The sequence below is a fragment of the Pseudophryne corroboree genome, chromosome 4 (assembly GCF_028390025.1).
Source record: "Pseudophryne corroboree isolate aPseCor3 chromosome 4, aPseCor3.hap2, whole genome shotgun sequence".
Taxonomy (NCBI): domain Eukaryota; kingdom Metazoa; phylum Chordata; class Amphibia; order Anura; family Myobatrachidae; genus Pseudophryne; species Pseudophryne corroboree.
The window spans coordinates 564573703-564601554 of record NC_086447.1 but is presented as its reverse complement, the minus strand read 5'-3'; the positions used below and the strand labels follow the sequence as shown (position 1 = coordinate 564601554).

At 46.6% G+C, this 27852-nt stretch overlaps 1 protein-coding gene across 6 annotated transcripts in view; it reads left to right on the top strand.

Moving 5' to 3' along the window:
- REPS1 (RALBP1 associated Eps domain containing 1) overlaps nt 1-27852 on the top strand; it is a 403472-nt gene that overhangs the window by 65015 nt on the left and 310605 nt on the right. For all 6 annotated transcript variants that reach the window (XM_063917447.1, XM_063917443.1, XM_063917442.1 and 3 more), the window contains exons 3-4: nt 15579-15772; nt 24211-24364. In XM_063917447.1, coding sequence (XP_063773517.1) covers nt 15579-15772; nt 24211-24364 — 348 coding nt within the window. The remainder of the gene's footprint in view (nt 1-15578; nt 15773-24210; nt 24365-27852) is intronic.

The following is a 27852-nucleotide window of genomic DNA, read 5'->3' as shown; positions in this document are numbered from 1 at the left end:
TAAAAAGTATCTAAATACATAAGTCTGCCTCCATGTCCTTTTAGAAGATTAATTTATTAATTTAATATTTTCTATTTAAATAATAAACTGTCTGAATGATGTGTTGATTGAGTGTTAATTGAGTGTTTAATTAGGAGGGTATATAACCCTGGTTAAGCCGCACAGTATACCACCTTTAAAAAAGCTGTATGTGTACAGTGAAATGTTTTGGGGTTTTTCCCCCACCCACTGAGCAGCATTGAAAGTTCTTGGACCAATTTCTGGATTATTCAAGAGGTTTTGCAAGAACTTTGCATTACCTCCTTTATTGTGGCTGGAAACTCTCAGGACACTGTATACATAGTGAGGATGCATTGCCTTTTGGAACTGTGGACATAACACAGGATCATTCCTCCAACTGTGATTATTGTGGTAAACTAACATCCGGGATAAACTGTGCCCTATACCTAAGAGGTTATAGAACTGTATCATCCCTTTTAGCCATAGTCCAGAATCATCATAGCAATTGGCTATAGTATATGCTGTATACGATAGATAGAGCTGGCTGGCTGTCTGTTGAAAAAGCAAATGTACGGTGCCCTTCATAGTGCATTAAAGTATTTTAATAAGTCATATATAGCAAGACACAAGTAAAAAAACATATAGATTATACTCATACCAACTGGTAACCTGCGTGGGCTGGTTACCACGTGATTCCAAAACAGTCCACCGGGCATAAACTGGAACACCACTTTAGAGCTGTATGGATTCCTCGCCCTGCTGTCTGTCTCTGATCCCGGGCTGCTGCAGGTAGTATCACTTGTGCCGTCCCTCGTGGGACCAGCAATGCCGTTGGTGGATGACGTCAGCAGACTCCGGGCTGACGCATTTCGTAGGATACTTTGTCAAAGGGCTGGAGTCTGGCGGAGGATGCCACATTTAATGTACAGGGTTTTTTTTTTTTTATAGTTTTTTAGCCTTTAAACATTGTAATAGGCTACTCTAATAAAGTCATTGTAGCCATTTTCTGATACATATTGTAAACCGCTCTCCGTTCTGCAGTTTGCCCCAGTAGAGCCAAGCCGCTTTAGGAGTTGTATGACCTTGCACAAGTAGTTTTTGTACATAGAAATTGTAATTATATGTACACCATGCAGGTTAAATGAGATTTGATGCCTACCTATGAGTGCAGAAAGCGTTTTCTGGGATGCGGTATTATGTACTATATATTTCTCTATCGTCCTAGTGGATGCTGGGGTTCCTGAAAGGACCATGGGGAATAGCGGCTCCGCAGGAGACAGGGCACAAAAAGTAAAGCTTTACGATCAGGTGGTGTGTACTGGCTCCTCCCCCTATGACCCTCCTCCAAGCCTCAGTTAGATTTTTGTGCCCGGCCGAGAAGGGTGCAATCTAGGTGGCTCTCCTAAAGAGCTGCTTAGAAAAGTTTAGCTTAGGTTTTTTATTTTACAGTGAGTCCTGCTGGCAACAGGATCACTGCAACGAGGGACTTAGGGGAGAAGAAGTGAACTCACCTGCGTGCAGGATGGATTGGCTTCTTGGCTACTGGACATTAGCTCCAGAGGGACGATCACAGGTACAGCCTGGATGGTCACCGGAGCCTCGCCGCCGGCCCCCTTGCAGATGCTGAAACGAGAAGAGGTCCAGAATCGGCGGCAGAAGACTCCTCAGTCTTCTTAAGGTAGCGCACAGCACTGCAGCTGTGCGCCATTTTCCTCTCAGCACACTTCACACGGCAGTCACTGAGGGTGCAGGGCGCTGGGAGGGGGGCGCCCTGGGAGGCAAATGAAAACCTTTTTTGGCTAAAAATACCTCACATATAGCCTCCGGGGGCTATATGGAGATATTTAACCCCTGCCAGAATCCACTAAAGAGCGGGAGACGAGCCCGCCGAAAAAGGGGCGGGGCCTATCTCCTCAGCACACAGCGGCTTTTTCCTCACACAGCTCCGCTGGTCAGGAAGGCTCCCAGGCTCTCCCCTGCACTGCACTACAGAAACAGGGTAAAACAAGAGAGGGGGGGCAAAATTGTGGCAAAACTATATTATTAAAGCAGCTATACAGGGAGCACTTATTATAAGGCTATCCCTGTCATATATAGCGCTTTTGGTGTGTGCTGGCAAACTCTCCCTCTGTCTCCCCAAAGGGCTAGTGGGGTCCTGTCTTCGTTAAGAGCATTCCCTGTGTGTCTGCTGTGTGTCGGTACGTGTGTGTCGACATGTATGAGGACGATATTGGTGTGGAGGCGGAGCTTTTGCCAAATATGGGGATGTCACCTCCTAGGGGGTCGACACCAGAATGGATGCCTTTATTTATGGAATTACGGGATAGTGTCAACACGCTAAAGCAGTCGTTTGACGACATGAGACGGCCGGACAATCAATTAGTGCCTGTCCAGGCGCCTCAAACACCGTCAGGGGCTGTAAAACGCCCTTTGCCTCAGTCGGTCGACACAGACCCAGACACAGGCACTGATTCCAGTGGCGACGGTGACGAATCAACCGTATTTTCTAGTAGGGCCACACGTTATATGATTTTGGCAATGAAGGAGGCGTTACATATTGCTGATACTACAGGTACCACAAAACAGGGTATCATGTGGGGTGTGAAAAAACTACCTATAGTTTTTCCTGAATCAGATGAATTAAATGAGGTGTGTGATGAAGCGTGGGTTGCCCCCGATAAAAAAATGCTAGTTTCAAAGAAGTTATTGGCTTTATACCCTTTCCCGCCAGAGGTTAGGGCGCGCTGGGAAACACCTCCTAGGGTGGACAAGGCGCTCACACGCTTATCAAAACAAGTGGCGTTACCCTCTCCTGAGACGGCCGCACTTAAAGATCCAGCAGATAGGAGGATGGAAAATATCCAAAAAAGTATATACACACATACAGGTGTTATACTACGACCAGCTATAGCGACAGCCTGGATGTGCAGTGCTGGGGTAGCTTGGTCAGAGTCCCTGATTGAAAATATTGATACCCTGGATAGGGACAATGTTTTACTGTCTTTAGAGCAAATAAAGGATGCATTTCTTTATATGCGTGATGCACAGAGGGATATCTGCACACTGGCATCACGGGTAAGTGCTATGTCCATTTCGGCCAGAAGAAGTTTATGGACGCGACAGTGGTCAGGCGATGCGGACTCAAAACGGCATATGGAAGTTTTGCCGTATAAAGGGGAGGAGTTATTTGGTGTCGGTCTATCGGATTTGGTGGCCACGGCTACAGCCGGGAAATCCACCTTTTTACCTCAAGTCACTCCCCAACAGAAAAAGACACCGACTTTTCAACCGCAGCCCTTTCGTTCCTTTAAAAACAAGAGAGCAAAGGGATATTCATATCTGCCACGAGGCAGAGGAAGGGGGAAGAGACAGCAACAGGCAGCTCCTTCCCAGGAACAGAAGCCCTCCCCCGCTTCTACAAAAGCCTCAGCATGACGCTGGGGCTTCTCAAGCGGACTCGGGGGCGGTGGGGGGTCGTCTCAAGAATTTCAGCGCGCAGTGGGCTCACTCGCAGGTAGATCCCTGGATCCTGCAGATAATATCTCAGGGGTACAGGTTGGAACTAGAGACGGATCCACCTCGCCGTTTCCTGAAGTCTGCTTTACCAACGTCCCCCTCCGACAGGGTGACGGTCTTGGAAGCCATTCACAAGCTGTACTCTCAGCAGGTGATAGTCAAGGTACCCCTTTTACAACAAGGAAAGGGGTATTATTCCACTCTTTTTGTGGTACCGAAGCCGGATGGCTCGGTAAGACCTATTCTAAATCTGAAATCCTTGAACCTGTACATAAAGAAGTTCAAGTTCAAGATGGAGTCACTCAGAGCAGTGATAGCGAACCTGGAAGAAGGGGACTTTATGGTATCCTTGGACATCAAGGATGCGTATCTCCACGTTCCAATTTACCCCTCACACCAGGGGTACCTCAGGTTCGTCGTACAGAACTGTCACTATCAGTTTCAGACGCTGCCGTTCGGATTGTCCACGGCACCTCGGGTCTTTACCAAGGTAATGGCCGAGATGATGATTCTTCTTCGAAGAAAAGGCGTATTAATTATCCCATACTTGGACGATCTCCTAATAAGGGCAAGGTCCAGAGAACAGCTAGAGATGGGATTAGCACTGTCTCAAGAAGTGCTAAAACAGCACGGGTGGATTCTGAATATTCCAAAATCCCAGTTAATGCCAACAACACGTCTGCTGTTCCTAGGGATGATTCTGGACACGGTTCAGAAAAAGGTTTTTCTCCCGGAGGAAAAAGCCAAGGAGTTATCCGAGCTTGTCAGGAACCTCCTAAAACCAGGAAAGGTGTCTGTACATCAATGCACAAGAGTCCTGGGAAAAATGGTGGCTTCTTACGAAGCAATTCCATTCGGCAGATTCCACGCAAGAATTTTCCAGAGGGATCTGTTGGACAAATGGTCAGGGTCGCATCTTCAGATGCACCAGCGGATAACCCTGTCTCCAAGGACAAGGGTATCTCTTCTGTGGTGGTTGCAGAGTGCTCATCTATTGGAGGGCCGCAGATTCGGCATACAGGATTGGATCCTGGTGACCACGGACGCCAGCCTGAGAGGCTGGGGAGCAGTCGCACAAGGAAGAAACTTCCAGGGCGTGTGGTCGAGCCTGGAAACGTCTCTTCACATAAACATTCTGGAACTAAGAGCAATCTACAATGCTCTAAGCCAGGCAGAACCTCTGCTTCAAGGAAAACCGGTGTTGATCCAGTCGGACAACATCACGGCAGTCGCCCATGTGAACAGACAGGGCGGCACAAGAAGCAGGAGTGCAATGGCAGAAGCTGCAAGGATTCTTCGCTGGGCAGAGAATCATGTGATAGCACTGTCAGCAGTGTTCATCCCGGGAGTGGACAACTGGGAAGCAGACACGACCTTCACCCGGGAGAGTGGGGACTTCATCCAGAAGTTTTCCACATGCTGGTAACCCGTTGGGAAAGACCAATGGTGGACATGATGGCGTCTCGCCTCAAGAAAAAACTGGACAGGTATTGCGCCAGGTCAAGAGATCCGCAGGCAATAGCTGTGGACGCGCTGGTAACGCCTTGGGTGTACCAGTCGGTGTATGTGTTTCCTCCTCTGCCTCTCATACCAAAAGTATTGAGAATTATACGGCAAAGAGGCGTAAGAACGATACTAGTGGTTCCGGATTGGCCAAGAAGGACTTGGTACCCGGAACTTCAAGAGATGATCACGGAAGATCCGTGGCCTCTACCTCTGAGAAGGGACTTGCTTCAGCAGGGTCCCTGTCTGTTTCAAGACTTACCGCGGCTGCGTTTGACGGCATGGCGGTTGAACGCCGGATCCTAAAGGAAAAAGGCATGCCGGAAGAAGTCATTCCTACTTTGATTAAAGCAAGGAAGGAAGTAACCCTGCGACATTATCACCGCATTTGGCGAAAATATGTTGCGTGGTGCGAGGATCGGAGTGCTCCGACGGAGGAATTTCAACTGGGTCGATTCCTACATTTCCTGCAATCAGGATTGTCTATGGGTCTCAAATTGGGATCTATTAAGGTTCAAATTTCGGCCCTGTCGATTTTCTTCCAAAAAGAATTGGCTTCAGTTCCTGAAGTCCAGACTTTTGTTAAGGGAGTGCTGCATATACAGCCCCCTGTGGTGCCTCCAATGGCACCGTGGGATCTCAATGTTGTTTTGGACTTTCTCAAATCTCATTGGTTTGAACCACTAAAAACTGTGGATTTGAAATATCTCACATGGAAAGTGACCATGCTACTAGCCCTGGCTTCGGCCAGGAGAGTGTCAGAACTGGCAGCTTTATCTTACAAAAGCCCATATCTGATTTTCCATTCGGACAGGGCAGAACTGCGGACTCGTCCGCATTTTCTCCCTAAGGTGGTGTCAGCATTTCATCTGAACCAACCTATTGTAGTGCCTGCGGCTACAAGCGACTTGGAGGACTCCAAGTTGTTGGACGTTGTCAGAGCTTTAAAAATATACATTTCAAGGACAGCTGGAGTCAGGAAATCTGACTCGCTGTTTATACTATATGCTCCCAACAAGTTGGGCGCTCCTGCGTCTAAGCAGACTATTGCTCGCTGGATTTGTAGTACGATTCAGCTTGCACATTCTGTGGCAGGCCTGCCACAGCCAAAATCGGTAAAAGCCCACTCCACAAGGAAGGTGGGTTCTTCTTGGGCGGCTGCCCGAGGGGTCTCGGCATTACAACTCTGCCGAGCGGCTACGTGGTCGGGGGAGAACACGTTTGTAAAATTCTACAAATTTGATACCCTGGCTAAGGAGGACCTGGAGTTCTCTCATTCGGTGCTGCAGAGTCATCCGCACTCTCCCGCCCGTTTGGGAGCTTTGGTATAATCCCCATGGTCCTTTCAGGAACCCCAGCATCCACTAGGACGATAGAGAAAATAAGAATTTACTTACCGATAATTCTATTTCTCGGAGTCCGTAGTGGATGCTGGGCGCCCATCCCAAGTGCGGATTATCTGCATTACTTGTACATAGTTACAAAAATCGGGTTATTATTGTTGTGAGCCATCTTTTCAGAGGCTCCGCTGTTATCATACTGTTAACTGGGTTTAGATCACAGGTTGTACGGTGTGATTGGTGTGGCTGGTATGAGTCTTACCCGGGATTCATAAATCCTTCCTTATTGTGTACGCTCGTCCGGGCACAGTACCTAACTCAGGCTTGGAGGAGGGTCATAGGGGGAGGAGCCAGTACACACCACCTGATCGTAAAGCTTTACTTTTTGTGCCCTGTCTCCTGCGGAGCCGCTATTCCCCATGGTCCTTTCAGGAACCCCAGCATCCACTACGGACTCCGAGAAATAGAATTATCGGTAAGTAAATTCTTATTTTTGTATTATATGTAAACCTCCAATGAATTGTGTTGGTGGCATTTAAATGTGACAACCTCCGTCACAGACTCCAGCACTCTGACGAAGTATCCTGTGAAACGTGTTAGGGCTGAGTCTGCTGACGCCATCCACCACTGGCGTTGCTGGTCCCACGAGTGACTGGGTGAGTGATCCTACCTGCGGCGGCTTAGGATCGGAGATTGACAGCGGGGTGAGGAATCCATACGGCTGCAGATGTCCAGTTACATATGAGCCCCTGAAAATAGGGCACTGTATAAAAAATGGTTGCAGTTTCTAAACGTTTCATATGATATTTTTCAACCTGAATTAAAACTGAAAGTCCGCACTTCAATTGCATCTTCATTGTTTCATTTCAAATCCATTATGGTAGTGTACAGAGCAGCCACACTCATGGAAATTGTCAATGTCCAAATAAATATATATGACTGTATATGCAGTTTATGGGAATATTAAGTATTTTATATAAAAGTTCTATGTAATGTATGAAGTTGATGAAATGTAGATCTTCTGTTTTTCTGCAAATTTTTAATTAAAGATTTTTCATTTCATAGAATTGTGCATATGGTTACTTTAGGACGCAGTGAACACTATTAAAACTCCAATTTTAGCAATAAAATAGTTAATGAATTTGAGGCCAAACAAATGCACATTCATATATACACACATTGATATACATTTAAATCCATACTCAGCCGGCATTGACTGACTAATTTCTCTGACGTCCTAGTGGATGCTGGGAACTCCGTAAGGACCATGGGGAATAGACGGGCTCCGCAGGAGACTGGGCACTCGAAAAGAAAGATTAGGTACTATCTGGTGTGCACTGGCTCCTCCCTCTATGCCCCTCCTCCAGACCTCAGTTAGAATCTGTGCCCGGCCAGAGCTGGGTGCTCCTAGTGGGCTCTCCTGAGCTTGCTAGAAAGAAAGTATTTGTTAGGTTTTTTATTTTCAGTGAGATCTGCTGGCAACAGACTCACTGCTACGTGGGACTGAGGGGAGAGAAGCAAACCTACCTGCTTGCAGCTAGCTTGTGCTTCTTAGGCTACTGGACACCATTAGCTCCAGAGGGTTCGAACACAGGGCCTGACCTCGATCGTCCGTTCCCGGAGCCGCGCCGCCGTCCCCCTTGCAGAGCTAGAAGACAGAAGAGAAGCGATGAAATCGGCGGCAGAAGACTCCTGTCTTCATTAAGGTAGCGCTCAGCACCGCAGCTGTGCGCCATTGCTCCCACAGCACACCACACACTCCGGTCACTGTAGGGTGCAGGGCGCTGGGGGGGGCGCCCTGGGCAGCAATAAAAATACCTTTGGCATAAAAATACACATAATACAGTCTGTGACTGTATATGTGTAAAACCCCCGCCATTTTTAGTCAGAAACGGGACAGAAGCCCGCCTCTGAGGGGGCTGGGTCTTCTTCCTCAGCACACCAGCGCCATTTTCTCTTCGCAGCTGCGCTGGAAGGAAGCTCCCCAGGCTCTCCCCTGCAGTATCCTGGTACACAAAGGGTGAAAAGAGAGGGGGGGGGCACATAAATTTAGGCGCAAAAATTGTATATACAGCAGCTACTGGGTAAACACTGAGTTGTAGTGTAATCCCTGGGTTATATAGCGCTGGGGTGTGTGCTGGCATACTTTCTGTCTCTCCAAAGGGCCTTGTGGGGGAACTGTCCTCAAATAGAGCATCCCCTGTGTGTGTGGTGTGTCGGTACGCGTGTGTCGACATGTCTGAGGTAAAAGGCTCCTCTAAGGAGGTGATAGAGCGGATATGTGTGTGAGAGGGTGTCTCCGTCGACAACGCCGACACCCGTTTGGATATGTGTAAGTGCTAAGGTGAATTTATTGCACAAATGGTTAGGGAACAGACAGGAAATCTACCCATGTCTGTCCCTATGTCACAGAGACCTTCAGAGTCTCACAATGCTCACTATCCAAAATAACAAACACTGGTATCGACACGGAGTTTAACTCCACTGTCGACTACGATAATGTAAAGTTACAGCCAAGATGGCTAGAAGGTATTCAGTATATGATTATTGAAATAAAAGATGATTTGCATATCACTGATGACTCATCTGTCCCTGACACGAGAGTACACATGTTTAAGGGGTAGAATGCTGAGGTAAATTTCCCTCCTCTCATGAGGAAAAAGAGCGGGAATCTCCAGACAAGAGACGGCAGCTTCCCACAAGAGAATTCTCAGGCTGTATCCTTTCCCCACTAGGGCCAGGATGTGTTGAGAATCTTCCCCTAGGGTATCCTGTTTGCACAGACGGTAGCACTTGCTAGGACGCATAGGACGCCAGGCCTATTAGGACGCTGCAGTGGCTATTTTATGAAGTGGCTAGTTATAAAGTGGCAGCACAAAACAGCAGTGTTATACCTGTGTTTCATTAGTTACATCTTCAACTGATATTCAAAATTGACTCCTGTCTCTCCTTCTTGTCAACAGGTAATTATTTGCAGAACATTGCTACTCTCTTAGTAAAAATCTTGCTGGTAATTATTTGCAGAACATTGCTACTCTCTTAGTAAAAATCTTGCTGGTAATTATTTGCAGAACATTGCTACTCTCTTAGTAAAAATCTTGCTGGTAATTATTTGCAGAACATTGCTACTCTCTTAGTAAAAATCTTGCTGGTAATTATTTGCAGAACATTGCTACTCTCTTAGTAAAAATCTTGCTGGTAATTATTTGCAGAACATTGCTACTCTCTTAGTAAAAATCTTGCTGGTAATTATTTGCAGAACATTGCTACTCTCTTAGTAAAAATCTTGCTGGTAATTATTTGCAGAACATTGCTACTCTCTTAGTAAAAATCTTGCTGGTAATTATTTGCAGAACATTGCTACTCTCTTAGTAAAAATCTTGCTGGTAATTATTTGCAGAACATTGCTACTCTCTTAGTAAAAATCTTGCTGGTAATTATTTGCAGAACATTGCTACTCTCTTAGTAAAAATCTTGCTGGTAATTATTTGCAGAACATTGCTACTCTCTTAGTAAAAATCTTGCTGGTAATTATTTGCAGAACATTGCTACTCTCTTAGTAAAAATCTTGCTGGTAATTATTTGCAGAACATTGCTACTCTCTTAGTAAAAATCTTGCTGGTAATTATTTGCAGAACATTGCTACTCTCTTAGTAAAAATCTTGCTGGTAATTATTTGCAGAACATTGCTACTCTCTTAGTAAAAATCTTGCTGGTAATTATTTGCAGAACATTGCTACTCTCTTAGTAAAAATCTTGCTGGTAATTATTTGCAGAACATTGCTACTCTCTTAGTAAAAATCTTGCTGGTAATTATTTGCAGAACATTGCTACTCTCTTAGTAAAAATCTTGCTGGTAATTATTTGCAGAACATTGCTACTCTCTTAGTAAAAATCTTGCTGGTAATTATTTGCAGAACATTGCACATTACATTGTATGTTTATAAAATTGTTTTAAGTGGTCTAATATCTGTAGTGTGCAAAAACTTATAGTTATTGACTGTGGTTTTCAAACCTCACATTTGTTAGCTGATTAACACCTATTGGTGGGAGGGTTGTTGTGTGGGGGAGGGGGTTGTAATCAGGACATATGTTTGTAGACCTATTTAGTCAGTAAAGCATAGGACGCCAGGCCTATTAGGACGCTGCAGTGGCTATTTTATGAAGTGGCTAGTTATAAAGTGGCAGCACAAAACAGCAGTGTTATACCTGTGTTAAACCGAAGGAAAACAGAAGGCAAACAAACTAACAAGATAACAGAAGGACTGCATCACAACCACAAAACGCTGGCACTTTATGTGGCCTCTCCTCGCATCAAACATGAGAACACCAAGACCAGGCTTAGCACCTCTCTGGCTGAGAACATCAAGCCTGCCCCCGGGCCTAACCCCCAAGATGAACAGGGAACTGTGGGGCACAGGACCAGGTTCAGCAGGGACATCCCCATTGCTTCTGAGTATTGAGTATGCCCCCCACATTCTCCTACCCACCCGTACTAAGATCTGACCAAAATGTTAGCCCAATCCTACTCTGCCACTAGTTAGCTGCTATTTTTTTTTTTTTTTTTTTTTTTTCCCCTCCATTGCTCGATTCCACCCCACCATGTGTTTTTCCTGTAATGTTTACCTCCACTGATTGCACACCTTTCCATTGTGCCCTACATGCAGGGTACATCATACTACTACATAAGCATCAGTTTTCCCATATATGACCTTGGCCCTTGTATGGCTCACCTCCCACAGTGTAACCTCCAAAGTGCGCCCAACATGGCTGCCCCAAATGGTACACTTGTGGATGGGATGAAAAATACATAGGCCTGATGGTTTTGATGGAACCCTACTCTGAACTGTAGGACTCTGAAATCACCCCCATTTTGTGTCATCACTTCTAGGGGTGGACTATCCCACCCTGGGTAATCCTACGCCGAGCGCCTAAGATGGCTGCTGCACCTGGTACCTTGTGAGGGTGGAATACACAACCCTTGGAAGTTATTACCCAAAATGCCTGCACCAATCCTGCGTTATGCTTTCTGTGGGCTTAAGGTTTTCTTTTATGTCTGTTGCTTGTCAATTGTTGTATTACTCAAATCCTCTGTATCATGTGCATTGTTATTGATGTCTGTAAAGCGCCTTGAGTCCTGTTGGAGAAAGAGCGCTATATAAATAAAATTATTATTATTATTATTATTATTCTCAGGGATCCTGCAGATAGTGTGCACATTCTAGTATGCTACCCAGACCGGCGATTGTGTCGGCATGGGTTTATAGCGCTGTGGCAGCGGGAACAGGTACCTTATCAGCAGAGATTGAGACCCTAGTAAATATATTAAAGATGCTGTCTTAAGTGATAGATATATAGTTATAAAGCATGCCCAAAGAGACATGAGTATACTGGGTCCTAGAGTCAAAGCTATGTCGATCTCTGCTTGACGTGTCCTGTAGAATATGCATTGGACAGATGATGCCGACTTAAGAGGCATATGGAAGGTTGAGGATTGTGTGGAGAAGGGTTCTCGGGCCTGGTCTCCACAGCTATAGCTGGTAATTCTGCTAGTTTGCCTTATATTCCTGCACAGCCTAAGAAAGCATGACATTATTAAATGCAGCCTTTCGAATAAAGAAACAAGAAAGTCTGAGGTGCGTCCTTTCTTGTCAGAGCCGGGATCAACACAGCTAGTTCCCAGGAACAGAAGTCCTCCCCGACCCCTACAAAAATCCACCTATGCCGCTGGGGCTCCACAGGCAGAGCTAGGCCCGGTGGGGATACGCCTTCGTAAGTTCAGCCACAAGTGGGTTCACTCCCTGTTAGGTCCCTGGGCAATAGATAGTGTCTCAGGGATACAAGCTGGACTGTGAGAAGATGCCCCCTCACGACGGCCCTGCGGGTTTCCCCCCAAGAGAGGGAGCCAGTGTTAACTGCAATTCACAAATTGTATCTTTAACAGGTGGTGGTCAAGGGTCCCCTCCTTCAACAAGTTGTAATCCCGAAACCAGACGGTTCGGTCAGACCCATATTGAATTAAAAATCCCTGAACATATACCTGAGAAGGTTCAAGTTCAAGATGGAATCGCTAAGAGCGGTCAGGGCAAGCCTAAAAAGAGGGAGACTTTATTGTGAATCGGGTCATAAGGGATGCATACCTTCATGTCCCCATTTATCCACCTCATTAGGCGTACCTCAGAATTGCGGTACGGGATTGTCATAACCAAGGTAATGGCAGATATGATTGTGCTCCTGCGGAAGCAAGGTGTCACTATTATCACGTACTTGGACGATCTCCTCATACAAGCGAGATCAAGAGAGCAGTTGCTGAACAGCGTATCACTTTCTCTGGAAGTGTAACGGCAACACGGCTGGATTCTATATATTCCAAAGTCGCAGTTTGTTCCTACAGCTCATCTGCCTCTCCTAGGCACGATCCTAGACACAAACCAGAAAAGGGTTTATCTCCCGATAGAGAGAGCTCAGGAGCTCATGACACTGGTCAGGAATCTATTAAAACCAAAACAGGTGTCAGTGCATCACTGCACTCGAGTCCTGGGAAGGATGGTGGCGTCATACGAGGCCATCCCCTTAGGCAGGTTCCATGCGAGGACCTTCCAATGGGACTTACTGGACAAGTGGTCCGGATCACCTCTTCAGATGCATCGGTTAATCACCCTATCCCCCAGGGCCAGGGTGTCTCTCCTGTGGTGGCTGCAGAGTGCTCACCTTCTCGAGGGCCGCAGATTCGGCATTCAGAACTGGATCCTGGTGACCACGGATGCAAGCCTACGAGGGTGGGGGGCAGTTACACAGGGAAGAAATTTCCAAGGTCTGTGGTCAAGTCAACAGACTTGCCTCCACATCAATATCCTGGAACTAAGGGCCATATACAACGCCCTAAGTCAAGCGGAGATCCTGCTTCGCGACCAACCGGTTCTGATCCAGTCAGACCGCAGGGGTTCATGTAAACCGCCAAGGCGGCACAAGGAGCAGGGTGGCGAGGGTAGAAGCCACCAGAATTCTTCGCTGGGCGGAGAATCAAGTAAGCGCTTTGTCAGCAGTGTTCATTCCGGGAGTGGACAACTGGGAAGCAGACTTCCTCAGCAGGCATGACCTCCACCCGGGAAAGTGGGGACTTCATCAGGAAGTCTTCACGCAGTTTGCAAATTGATGGGAACTGCCTCAGGTGGACTAGATGGCGTCCCACCTCACTAAAATCTAAAAAAGGTTTTACGCCGAGTCAAGGGACCCTCAGGTGATAGCTGTGGTCGCACTAGTAACACCGTGGGTGTTCCAGTCGGTCTATGTATTCCCTCCTCTTCCTCTCATACCCAAGGGCTGAGAATTGTAATAAAAGGAGGAGTGAGAACAATATTTTTTGCTCCGAATTGGCCAAGAAGGACTCGGTACCCGGAGCTGCATGAAATGCTCTCAGAGTACTCAGGGCTTCTGCCTCTCAGACAGGACATGTTGCAACAGGGGCCCTGTCTGTTCCAAGACTTACCGCGGCTGCATTTGACGGCATGGCGGTTGAACGCCGGATCATAGCGGAAAAGGGCATTCCGGATGCAGTTATTCCTACGCTGATAAAGGCTAGGAAAGACGTGACCGCAAGACTTTTTCACTGTATATAGCGAAAATAGGTTGCTTGGTGTGAGGCCGGGAAGGCCCTACAGAGGAATTCCAGCGGGGTCGATTCCTGCACTTCCTACAGTCAGGAGTGACTATGGGCCTAAAATTAGGATCCATAAAGGTCAAGATTTCGGCCCTATCCATTTTCTCTCAAAAAGAACTGGCTTCACTGCCTGAAGTTCAGACGTTGTTCCGGGGGTGCTGCATATTGAGCCTCCTTTTGGGCCACCGGTCGCACCTTGGGATCTTAACGTTGTGTTGGATTTCCTGAAATCCCACTGGCTAGGCGTGTCAGAATTGGCGGTTTTGTCATGTAAAAGCTTTTATCTGATCTTCCATATGGACAGGGCAGAATTGAGGACTCGTCCCCAATTTCTCCCTAGGGTGGTATCATCGTTTCATTTGAACCAGCCTATTGTGGTGCCTGCGGCTACTAGGGACTTGGAGGATTCCAAGTTGCTGGACGCAGTCCGGGCTTTGAAAATTTATGTTTCCGGAACGGCGGGAGTCAGAAAGTCTGACTCGCTGTTTATTCTGTATGCAGCCAACAAGGTTGGCGCTCCTGCTTCGAAGCAGGCTATTGCTCGCTGGATCTATAGCACGATTCAGCTGGTTCACTCTGCGGCTGGATTGGCGCATCCAAAATGGTGAAAGCCCATTCCACAAGGAAGGTGGGCTCTTCTTGGGCGGCTGCCCGAGGGGTCTCGGCTTTACAGCTTTGCCGAGCTGCTACTTGGTCGGGGTCAAACAAGTTTGCTAAGTTCTACAAGTTTGATACCCTGGCTGAGGAGGACCTTGAGTTTGCTCATGCGGTGCTGCAGAGTCATCCGCACTCTCCCGCCCGTTTGGGAGCTTTGGTATAATCCCCATGGTCCTTACGGAGTTCCCAGCATCCACTAGGACGTCAGAGAAAATAAGAATTGACTCACCGGTAATTCTATTTCTCGTAGTCCGTAGTGGATGCTGGGCGCCCATCCCAAGTGCGGACTCTCTGCAATACATGTATATAGTTATTGCTTAACTAAAAGGTTATTGTTATGAGCCATCCGTTAAATGAGGCTCAGTTGTTGTTCATACTGTTAACTGGGTATGGCTGGGTATGGTTATCACAAGTTGTACAGTGTGATTGGTGTGGCTGGTATGAGTCTTACCCTGGATTCCAAATCCTTTCCTTGTTGTGTCAGCTCTTCCGGGCACAGTTTCCCTAACTGAGGTCTGGAGGAGGGGCATAGAGGGAGGAGCCAGTGCACACCAGATAGTACCTAATCTTTCTTTTAGAGTGCCCAGTCTCCTGCGAAGCCCGTCTATTCCCCATGGTCCTTACGGAGTTCCCAGCATCCACTACGGACTACGAGAAATAGAATTACCGGTGAGTAAATTCTTATTTTCTGCAGCTGATTTTTATCAACTACCCTCCTTTCCTTACCTTTGGTGCTCAATTCATCATGCTTTGAATGGTGTGTAAACCAATGAGGCACTGGAGAATGACTAATGTTTTGCCTCTTGCTATTTGTGAGTTCTCTGTATATTGTTATGCTTTTCTGTGACTGCATTACAATTGTGCTATTTATTGCCATTGGTTGATCCATTTATTCTTTCCAGTAAAGGACCTGCCTCTGCCAAAATTTCTGGTGTCAAAAAATGAACAGGATTCAAGACATCAGTTTGCCCACGGCTCAGAGGGTGACAACTCTGCTTCTTACTCAGGGGTTATACCACCTCCCCCTGCCAGAATTCAAGTTAAGAAAGGTTCCGTTAGTCATGATGTTATTCAGTCTCGTGGTCCAACAGAACAGGTACGCATTCAGTTATCCCATTTTACATTTAAGCTATGTTCAAATTGGTTAAGTGGTGACATTCAATTTGCTAGTATTATTTTGCAGTACTTTTACAGCTGGAGTTCTGTGTTTTATATTCTTATGTTTCTTATAAAAAAATTTTTTGGGCTAGAATAATTCTTTGTGAATATATTTGATGAAAGGTTCTATTACATGTGAATACAAAGGGCAGTATTCAATGGTTTCTTGTTCCCGATCTCGCGTCTAAAGTGACTGGAGATTGGGGAAGCAATATTCAATTGTTTCTTTTAAATGCGTCAATCATGCCCAGGGAGTTCTGGTTTAGCCGCGTAATGCTGGCACTTATCGCAGATTTATTTTTCTGGGTCTGGAGCCGCGATAACACATGGAATCGGAGACTTATCCCCGATCCGATGTGTTTTTTGCATGATCACGGGTCCGTTTTCGGCATACGAAAACGGTCTGTAATAGAGTACCGCGATAATGACCATCAGTCATTAATTGCGAAATGTGGCTGTTTTCATCAGCTGAAAACGGATCGGGGATAATTGGATACCCCATCCCAAGTAAAGTTTGAAGAATGTCTGCATTAAGGGGGTAATTCAGACCTGATCGTAGCAGCAAATGTGTTAGTAGTTGGGCAAAACCATGTGCACTGCAGAGGGGGGGAGATATAACATGTGCAGAGAGTGTTAGATTTGGGTGGGGTGTGTTCAAACTGAAATCTAAATTGCAGTGTAAAATAAAGCATTCAGTATTTACTCTGCACAGAAACAAAATAACCTACTCAAATCTGACTCTCTGCAGATGTTATATCTGCCCCATACCCCCACCCCCACTGCAGTACACATGGTTTTGCCCGACTGCTAACAAGTTTGCTGCTACGATCAGGTCTGAATTAAGCCCTAAGTCAACAAATAAACATTTTATGGGGTGTATTCAATTCAAGTCGGATTTCCCGACTTGTCGGTAAAACGGGAGTTTAAGGTCGAAACCAGATTCGACGTGTTCAGTCGTACTCCCGTTTATCCGACAAGTCAGAGAATCCGACTTGTTGGAAAGCACTGGGTCGGCGGATTAGCCGCGGATCCACGTGTTTTGTCAGATTCTCAGACAAATTTGACAGGTTTTACCCCCTTTTCCGACAATGTCATATTGAATACTGAAATGTCTGATCCTTTCTGTCGGAAAGGATCCAACATCAATTGAATATACCCCTATGTTGGAAAGTTCTTATTCAAGTATTATGTCTGTAATCTGGGTCTTTTAAAATGTGCATGTGAGTGATGAGTACATCTCTGCCCTTATCGGGTAACCAGGAAAATGTCGACTGTTTGGGGTCCTGATGACTGAGTTTGAGAACCACTGGAATAAGGGATAGATTCACTCACCCTGTACAGGTGTACACACACTTTCAATAGCGGTCTGTAGGCAGATACTGCATTCAGGGGCCACAACATTGCTTCTAGCAACCACCACCATGACACGTGAAAGCAGAACATGTCCATGCAAAGGTTAGGGAGTCATGGGAGAAGTAAGGAGTCTCATAGGGTGAGCCAGCGTCCAATCTTGACAGGTAATTGCTTGGAGTTCCTTTACATTATGATTTAGCATTATTTTTAGGACTTGCTTACCCTAACTTCACTACTTGTAGGATTCAGACATGAATACTACAAGTATGCCTTACTTGAAGCAATACTTTCTTTTCCAGAATCTATGGGAGGCTCCCAAAATCTTGGGAAGTCCCCCTGGATCCTGGAAGAGTGGGTTTTTCTGAAGTGGGCAGGGTGAGTAAAATAAGGCAGGCAATCACAGTCTGTGGGAAGAGGGGAGGTCTTATGACTGAAATGGTCCAGCCCCACCCTAATCACCATCCACCTGCATCTCTTCTCCAGGCTTTTTTCTCTTACGTCCTAGAGGATACTTGGGTCCATTTAGTACCATGGGGTATAGACGGGTCCACTAGGAGCCATGGGCACTTAAAGAATTTGATAGTGTGGGCTGGCTCCTCCCTCTATGCTCCTCCTACCAGTCTCGGTTTAGAAAATGTGCCCAGAGAATCCGGTCACGCTGAAGGAAGCTCCTGAAGAGTTTTCTGCATTTATTTTTCTGTTTGTTATTTTCAGGCAGGACTGGATGGCACCAGCCTGCCTACTTCGTGGGACTTAGGGGCGGGGAACGGCCCAACCTTTTGAATGGTTAATGGTCCTGTTCCCCGCTGACAGGACACTAAGCTCCTGAGGGAACTATTTGCAAGCCCCACCACGGCGAGCGTACATTCCCGCAGCACACCGCCAGCCCTAGCAGAGCCAGAAGAGTGGCGAGTACTGAGCCGGCGTCTCGGCTAGTGGGGCGCCGGCCATTATGGCAGCATGAGGGTACGGAAACGCACAACTTCTACACGGGCAGAATGCGTCTCCGGACACACTGCACAACTGCGTCCCAGTACACTGTACGCAGTACCCATACTGGCACAACAGCCTTAAAACTGTTCACTCCATTTTAAGCATCAGATTCCTCAGCCAGTATAAAAAAAGTGGAAGACTGCTCGCCATTGAAGGGGCGGGGTTTCACTATGAGAGCGTCCAGCAGCTCACCAACGTCATTTTCCCTCTGCAGTGGACACAGACGCTGACAGGACAGGAACACACAGTTTCTCCAGTGTGACTCCAGATTACCTTGGTGGTACCAGGGGGTCATAGCAGGGGGGGAGCGATTATTAGTGTACCAAGTCCCCTATCAGGGTACTTAGTCTGCGACCCGGCTAAGCTTGGCATTAGCGATAAGGGCTAGTTCCAAACAACTCTGTCTCTCCCCGAAGGGCTCTTTGTGGGTTCATTGTGCTTAACCTTTTCCTGTGTGTGTGTTATCACATTTTACATTGTCAGGCAAAGAGTATCTCTTGTACCGCAGAGTGTTCCTCTTCACCTGGAGGCTCACTACTGGGTACTCGGGGTTCACAGACTAGCGGGGCTGAACCGGAATGGGTTAATTCTCTTAAGGGAATGATCTCAACTCTTTCTACATAATTGTCCCGCAATGCGAAAGAGACGCAATACTTAAGACAGACTGTGGATGAGTTTATGAACAGAGACTCAGTCCCCAAAACAGCATCTCAATCTCCTCCCATCTCTGGCCCATATCCTGCAGTCTGAATCTGACAGGTCAGACATGGAGGAGGGGGAGGTGGACTCAGAGGGGGGTGGGGATACAGCTCTGTCACAGGGAATAGAGGCTTTTATTCCTGATAAGGTGTCAAAGGAGTGTGAGGAATTTTAATTTAATGTAAAAAATAAGTCCTCAGTTACTTTTCCGGTCTCAAAGGAATTGAATAACCTGTTTGAAGAACCATGGGTTAATCCTGATAAGAAGTTTCAGACCCCTAAAAGGTTGCTCTCATCTTTTCCTCTGGAGGATAGGAAAAAATGGGAAAATCCACTGATAGTGGACGCATCAGCCTCTAGGCTGTCACGTAAAATTGTATTGCCTGTCCCTTGTGCAGCCTCCTTGAAAGACACTGCTGATCGTAAAATTGAGACTACACTCAAATCATTGTACACAGCTGCGGGGGTGGCACAAAGACTCATTATTGCATGTGCGTGGATCACTCAAGCCATTGCTAAATGGTCAGGTAACCTAATTGAGGGGTTAGATTCCTTATCTGGGGGGTATGTTGTCTTACTCCTGCAGCATATACAGGACTCTGCGAAATTTATGGTGGAAGCCATAAAGGAAATAGACGGGCTTAACGCACTCACCACAGCTATGGCAGTGTCGGCACGCAGGGGCTTGTGGCTACGCCAGTGGACTGCTGACGCGGACTCCAGGAAAGGCGTGGAAGGCCTACCATTCACTGGAGAGGCCTTGTTTAGAGATGAATTAGACAAATGGATCTCCACAGCTACTGCAGGTAAGTCTACGTATCTTCCTTCTGCAGCCCCCCCAACCAAGAAGACTTATTCAGCTTCTAAATTACAGTCCTTTCGGACGGCCAAGTTCAGGGGCAAATCCAGAGGTGCTTCTACGTCCTCCAGTGGCGCAAGAGGTAAACCATGCAAACCAGTAGCAACAGGTGCTCAGGAACAGAGCTCAGGCTTTGCTTCCTCAAAGATTTCGGCATGACGGTGGACCGCAATACCTGGAAGGCTGTCAGGTGGGAGCCCGACTACAATTCTTCAGTCAGATCTGGTCAAATTAGTGCCAGGATCCCTCGGTCATAGATCTTTTTTCCCAGGGTTACAGACTGGAGTTCCAAAAGCTCCCACCTCATAGATTCTTTACATCAGGCTTGCCAGTTTCACAAGAGTTAAGTATAACTTTACAGCATGCCATCCAAAAACTGGTACAGACTCGGGTCATTGTTCCAGTTCCACCTCCGCAACTAAACAAGGGATACTATTCCAACTTGTTCGTATTACCGAAGCCAGACGATTCGGTAAGACCTATTCTGAACATCAAATCTTTGAGCCCATACGGGTGTTCAAATTCAAGATGAAGTCTCTGAGAGCGGTGATCTCAGGTCTGGAGGAGGCGGAATTCCTAGTGTGAGCAGGATGGGGATTAACCCCTGGTGTCCCCCAGCACACCAAACTATATGGGTAACATGACTTGAAAACCTACATATAATAGAAATCCAGAGGTCTTCGTTACATATATCTGCAGAAATATGGCAAAGCCACCAGGCCTCGACAAGGCTCCTCTGATGCTGGTGGTCCTAAACCTAATACTATATCTGGGCCTGGGGTGCAGAACCCCACAAACCGGCATAGGCCAGCCACCCCAGGGCAGCACACATGTGAGAAGGTAAAGTGTTAGTATGTGTTAATTAAAGGGAACGCAAAATCTGTATACAAAAAGTGATACACTAGTGACGGTGTAATTAAAAGACCTAAAGGATTAATAACAGTGTTAAGGGGGGTGCTAAATAAATATAATAGCCCACCCATACGGGTGTTCAAATTCAAGATGAAGTCTCTGAGAGCGGTGATCTCAGGTCTGGAGGAGGCGGAATTCCTAGTGTTTCTGGATATCAAGGATGCATACCACCTTATTCCGACCTGGCAGCCTCGTCAGGCTTCTCTCCCGTTTGCAGTACAGGACTGTCACTACCAGTTCCAGGCCCTGCAATTTGGTCTCTCCACGGCACCGAGTGTGTTCACCCAGGTAATGGCAGAGATTATGTTTCTGCTCCACAAAGAGGGAGTGAACATAATTCCGTTCCTGGGCGATCTCCTGATTAAAAACGCAGCCTAGGGAAAGGTTGCAGGACAGCATTGCTCTCTCAATCAAACTTCTCCAGGATCACGGGTGGATTCTGAACCTTCCAAAATCTCACTTAGAGCCAACACAGAGGCTCCCATTCCTGGGAATGATACTGGACACGGAGTCACACAAGGTGTTCCTTCCGTTGGAAAAGGCATTGGTAATCCAGTCTATTGGTTCGGAATGTCCAGAAGCCAACCTGGGTGTCTGTGCATCTGTGCATTCGCTTTTTGGGGAAAATGGTGGCCTCTTACAAGGCACTTCAATACGGAAGGTTTCACGCAAGACCCTTCCAGCGCGATCTGTTGGACAAATGGTCCGGATCGCATCTTCACATGCACCAGAGGATCAGTCTGTCGCCAAAGGCCAGGATCTCCCTTCTGTGGTGGCAGCAGTCTTCTCACCTCGTCACAGGATGGAGGTTTGGCATTCAGAACTGGCTTCTGTTAACCACAAGATGGTCAAGTCAGGAAGTCATCCTTGCAATCAACATTCTGGAACTCAAGGCAACATACAACGCCCTTCTGCAGGCTTCACATCTTCAAGATCGGGCCATTCAGGTCCAGTCGGACAATGTGACGGCAGTAACGTACATAAACCGACAGGGTGTAACGAAAAAGCAGAGCAAAAATGTCAGAGGTGTCAAGAATTCTCCTCTGGGCAGAGAGAAACGCTGTGGCGTTGTCGGCGGTCTTCATTCCGAGAGTAGACATCTGGGTAGCAGACTTCCTCAGCAGACACGATCTGCACCCGGGGGAGTGGGGCCTTCACCCGAAAGTGTTCAGGTGCTTGACAAGTCGATGGGGATATCCACAGATCGACATGATGGCCTCTCGTCTCAACAAGAAGCTCAAGTGGTATTGTTCCAGGTCGAGAGACCCACAGGTGGTGACGATAAACGCCCGGACTACTCCATGGGTGTATCAGATGGTTTACGTGTTTCCTCCACTTCCTCTAATCCCAAGAATTGTAAAACGAATAAAAAGCGAAAAGGTTCAAGCAATCCTCATTGCTCCGGACAGGCCAAGAAGGGCCTGGTATGCGGACCTTCTGGAGATGCTCCTTGAAGATTCGTGGCCTCTACCTCTTCATGAGGATCTTCTGCAACAGGGCCCGTTCGTCTATCAGGACTTACCGCGGCTACGTTTGACGGCATGGCAGTTGAACGGCTGATTCTTGCTGAAGAGGTATCCCTAACAAGGCTATCCCGACTATGATCCAAGCCAGGAAGGGGGTAACGTCTAAACATTACCACCGTATTTGGAAGAAATATGTCTCTTAGTGTGAGAGCATAGCTTATTCTGCGGTGGAATTTCATCTAGGACGTTTCCTGCTTTTTCTGCAGGCAGGCGTGGATGTAGGCTTCTCTCCCTGAGGTCCAGACTTTCTTGAAAGGAGTTCTGCACATCCAAACTCCCTTTGTGCCTCCCACGGCACCTTGGGATCTCAATGTGGTGCTGCAGTTCCTCCAATCGGACTGGTTTGAACAGTTACAGGAGGTGGACGTAAAATATCTCACGTGGAAGACGGTAACACTGTTGGCCTTGGCTTCAGTAAGACTTGTGTCGGAGCTGGGGGCTTTATCTAACAAAAGTCCCTATTTAATTTTCCATGAGGACAGAGCTGAACTCGGAACTCGTCCGCAATTTCTTCCTAAAGTGGTGTCCGCATTTCATACCAACCAACCTACTGTGGTTCTGGTTGTGACCAACACCTCTGCTACTTCAAACTCTTTTTGGATTTTGTGAGGGCCTTGAAGGTGTATGTGAAAAGAACAGCTCATCACAGAAAAATGGACTCGCTGTTTGTTTTTTTCTGATCCCAATAAGATTGGGTGTCCTGCTTCAAAGCAGACAATTGCACGCTGGTTCAGACTTACTATCCAGCATGCTTATTCCACGGCAAGTTTGCCATATCCAAAATATGTACAGGCCCACTCTACTAGGTTGGTGGGTTCTTCCTGGGCGGCTGCCTGGGGTGTCTCTGCTTTACAGATCTGCCGAGCAGCTACTTGGTCAGGTTCGAACACGTTTGCGAAGTTCTACAAGTTCGATACTTTGACTTTTGAGGACCTTCAGTTTGGTCAATCAGTTCTGCAGGAACATCAGCACTCTCCCACCCGGTTTGGGAGCTTTGGTACGTCCCCATGGTACTAAATGAAACCCCAGTATCCTCTAGGACGAAAGAGAAAAATAGGATTTTAATTACATACCGGTAAATCCTTTTCTCGTAGTCCGTAGAGGATACTGGGTGCCCGCCCGGTGCTTCGTTCGTCCTGCACTGTTATTTGGTTAAGTAATGTTGGTTCAGCCGTTGATGATCCTGTTTCAAGTTTTGCTAGCTTGGCTTTCCTCTGAGCCTGGTAGAAGGGGCATAGAGGGAGGAGCCAGCCCACACTATCAACTTCTTAAAGTGCCCATGACTCCTAGTTGTACGGTCTATACCCCATGGTACTAAATGGACCCAGGTATCATCTACGGACTACGATAAAAGGATTTACTGGTAGGTAATTAAATCCTATTTTTTCAGGAAGCAGATAACCAAAGTAGGTAATTGACTGAGCAAAGTTTAGCATAAAATGGTTGTATCCGTTTTCTGTCAAAAGTGAATCCTGTACTTGTAATTCGATGGGCGTTTTTATTTTTGTTTTTGTTTTTTGTTTTTGTTTTTTGTTCTGTTTAACATATTTTTGTAGAATATAGAAATGCGTATAAGGAATATTTCCTGAGTTTTGTAAGACATCATAGATGATTCTACATCCCCATGATGGCCACTTTTTTGCACAATAATTACCGGGATTAGCTGCAGCTGCTGGGTTAAGTGCCGGGCGCAATGCTGCTGTCAGGTTGTGACGAACCCCGAAGTTTTACTTAATGTGGATTTCTGCTAGCACTTCAAGTGGATGTGAGCAGCAATACACATTAAGTGCAGACTATGGGTTAGTCATGGGAAGTAGTTGACAAGCTCCCGGGCACTTAGCCTGGGATCTAAATTCATGTACATTAATTGAAACGCCCCCTATGAATTATACAATATTTAATTTTTTTAATAATGCTTGCTTAAAAATTCAAGGCTGCACCTTTATATAAAGTTTATGTAAGTTTATAGTTTTGATTTATTCTCCAGTGTGGTCATCCTTATGAGCTAATTTCTACTTTGTACTTTCATGTAAGGAGTCCACCTCTCCCGTCGTATCCCCCCAGCAGTCCCCTCCTTCATCTCCACATTCTTGGAGGAAGCATAGTCGGCATGCCAGTGGAGGAAACGGTGAACGGCCTGTGACGGGGTCTGGTCCGCTCTGGGCACCGTACAGTGAAGCACAAACAGGTATAATTGTAAACTGGCCAAATATCACATTAAACATAAAAGCACTGAACTCGGTTGTTTTTTTAGGTTTTCTTTGTAAATAAACTTGTGTAAAAAGTAATTCTTTTTTGTAATAAAGTTGGTCACAATCTGTTTACAGTACATTATAATTTTTCTTTGTGTTGCTGCTGATATTATGTATTCCTAAATGAGACATGCTTGCATTCCACAATATAATGGTAAATTGCTTAAATATAATATTTTGGTCTTGTTTCTGTTGCATCTTCACCATGTTTTGTCATATGTAGCAGCTTAGACTCCACTTCTCCGTATATTTGAATCAGAAAATTAAAAATGAGACATGTATATTTCTGCTGCGGGGTACACTGGGCTCCACAAGTCTGCCAAGTCTGGACAATGGGGTGTAGAGTAGGATCTTGATCCGAGGCACCAACAGACTCAAAGTTTTGACTGTTCCCAGAATGCACAGTGCCGCCTCCTATATCACCCCGCCTCCTGGCACAGGAGATCAGTTTTGTAAGTTGGTGCTGCAGTAAGCAGGCACTTAACAGAGGGGCTGCTCCATGCAGCCCTAAGAAAAGCTTTTTTCTGAAGAAAAAGTGAAGACTTCAGGGCAGCAGCGGTGGTAAATGTCTTGTGACATTCTCTGCTGCTGCTCCAGCTCTCCCCAGCGGCGCTGTACACTCCCGAGCCCTGGTTGCCGGGTACCTACAGCGGAGGCTCCGGTTTGCTTTACGTTAGGCACACACGGCTGGGGCTCTCCAGGATCGCGTGGCCGCGCTTCGGGAGGTGGTAAGTGGGTCCCGCTCGCGGGACCCGGTTTTTATCGCGATCCGGCGCGGTCAGTGGGAGGCGGGCCGCGCGCGCTGGTGGTGGACACTGTGGAAGTACAGGCGATCCCACTAGATCACCAGGGCATGGGCGCAGGTCAGGTTTTCTCTCAAAACCGATTTTAATATCGCCCACAGTACCCGGTGGTTTTGCCAGCAAGGGGGATAAGACTTAGACCTGAAGCCCCTCCCCCAGCCCCAGGGCGCCATTTCTAGCGAATGTTCCCGCCCAGTTGCTGCATCTCTGTCTTTTCCTCACTCCCTGTCAGTGTCTGCGGCGCCATTAATCCTGGGACTGCTTGGGCAAATCCTTCTATGTAAAGCCGCCTGGTTGTCAGCGCTGTGCCTTTACACACTTAAGTATTCTACCTGCCTTTTTAGTCAGTGATAGTTAAGAGAGTGCATTTAGTCAGGGTTTTATAGTACAATTACCCTGTGATATACATCCAGTTCTTACTGTGTAGTGTTATATCTCTTGACTATTTAGCTATACAAGCTAGTCCAGTGCAGTATTATTGTCATTAATAACCTCTGCATTGTACAAACTGTGACTGTTGTGTGTGCATTTGATAGCTGAGTGGGACTGAGGGGAGAGAAGCAGCCCTACTCTCTGAAGATAGGTCCTGCTTCTTAGGCTACTGGACACCATTAGCTCCAGAGGGATCGTACACAGGATCTCACCCTTGTCGTCCGATCCCAGAGCCGCGCCGCCGTTCCCCTCGCAGAGCCGGAAGACTGAAGCCGGGTGAGCATAAGAAGCAAGAAGACTTCGAAATCGGCGGCAGAAGACTTCAGTCTTCACTGAGGTAGCGCACAGCACTGCAGCTGTGCGCCATTGCTCCCATACACACCTCACATACTCCGGTCACTGTAAGGGTGCAGGGCGCAGGGGGGGGCGCCCTGGGCAGCAATTGGGACCTCTTTGACAAAAGTACACATTTATATACAGTTGGGCACTGTATATATGTATGAGCCCCCTCCAAGTAAATGTATATTTAAGCGGGACAGAAGCCCGCCGTCGAGGGGGCGGGGCTTCTTCCTCAGCACTCACCAGCGCCATGTTTTTTCTCCACAGCACCGCTGAGAGGAAGCTCCCCAGCCTCGCCCCTGCAGATACACGGTAGAAGAGGGTAAAAAGAGAGGGGGGGCACATAATTAGGCGCAAAAATCAATATAAACAGCAGCTACCGGGTTAACATTAAATTACTGTGTTATTCCTGGGTTAATAGCGCTGGGGTGTGTGCTGGCATACTCTCTCTCTCTCTCTCTCTCTCTCTCTCTCTCTCTCTCTCTCTCTCTCTCTCTCTCTCTCTCTCTCTCTCTCTCCAAAGGGCCTTGTGGGGGAATTGTCTTCAGATGAGCATTCCCTGAGTATGTGGTGTCGGTACGTGTGTGTCGACATGTCTGAGGTAAAAGGCTCCCCTAAGGAGGAGATGGAGCAAATGTGTGTGTGAGGGGTGTCTGTCGACAAAGCCGACACCTGTTTGGATATGTGTAATTAAGTGCTAAGGTGAATTTATTGCACAAAAGATTAGAGAACAGACAGGGAATCTACCCATGTCTGTCCCTATGTCACAGAGACATTCAGAGTCTCTCAATGCTCACTATCCAAAATAATAGACACTGATATCGACACAGGGTCTGACTCCAGTGTCGACTACGATAATGCAAAGTTACAGCCAAAATGGCAGGAAAGTATTCAATATATGATTATTGTAATAAAAGATGATTTGCATATCACTGATGACTCATCTGTCCCTGACACAAGGGTACACATGTTTAAGGGGAAGAAAGCTGAGGTAAATTTCCCTCCTCTCATGATGAAAAAGAGCCGGAATCTCCAGACAAGAGACTGCAGTTTCCCACAAAGAATTCTCAGGGAGTATCCTTTCCCTACTAGGGCCAGGATACGATGGGAATCTTCCCCTAGGGTGTCATGTTTGCCCAAAAGGTAGCGCTGACTTAACAGCTATCCTCAGGGATCCTGCAGATAGCATGCAGTAAAAGCACATTCTGGTACACTACTCAGACCGGCGATTGTGTCGGCATGGGTTTATAGCGCTGTAGCAGCGTGGACAGGTACCTTCTCAGCAGAGATTGAGACCCTAGTATGTATGTATGTGTGTGTATGTATGTATATATATATATATATATATATATATATATAAAGATTCTGTCTTAAGATATATATATATATATATATATATATATATATAGAATTTGTAACATAGAAACATAGAATTTGTCGGCAGATAAGAACCACTTGGCCCATCTAGTCTGCCCCTTTTTTTTTTTTTTTTTTTTTTTTATATTATTTTTTATCTCTAACCTTATTTGATCCTTATTTCTTTGTAAGGATATCCTTATGTCTATCCCATGCATGTTTAAATTGCTCTACTGTCTTAGCCTCTATATATATTAAACATGCCCACAGAGACATTAGTCTACTGGGTTCTAGAGTCAACGCTATGTCGATTTCTGCTTGACGTGTCCTGTAGAATATGCAATGGACAGGTGATGCCGACTTAAGAGGCATATGGAAGGCTGAGGATTGTGTGGAGAAGGGATCTCTGACCTGGTCTCCACAGCTATAGCTGGTAATTCTGATCTTTTGCTTTATATTCCTGCACAGCTTAGGAAAGCACGTCATTATCAAAT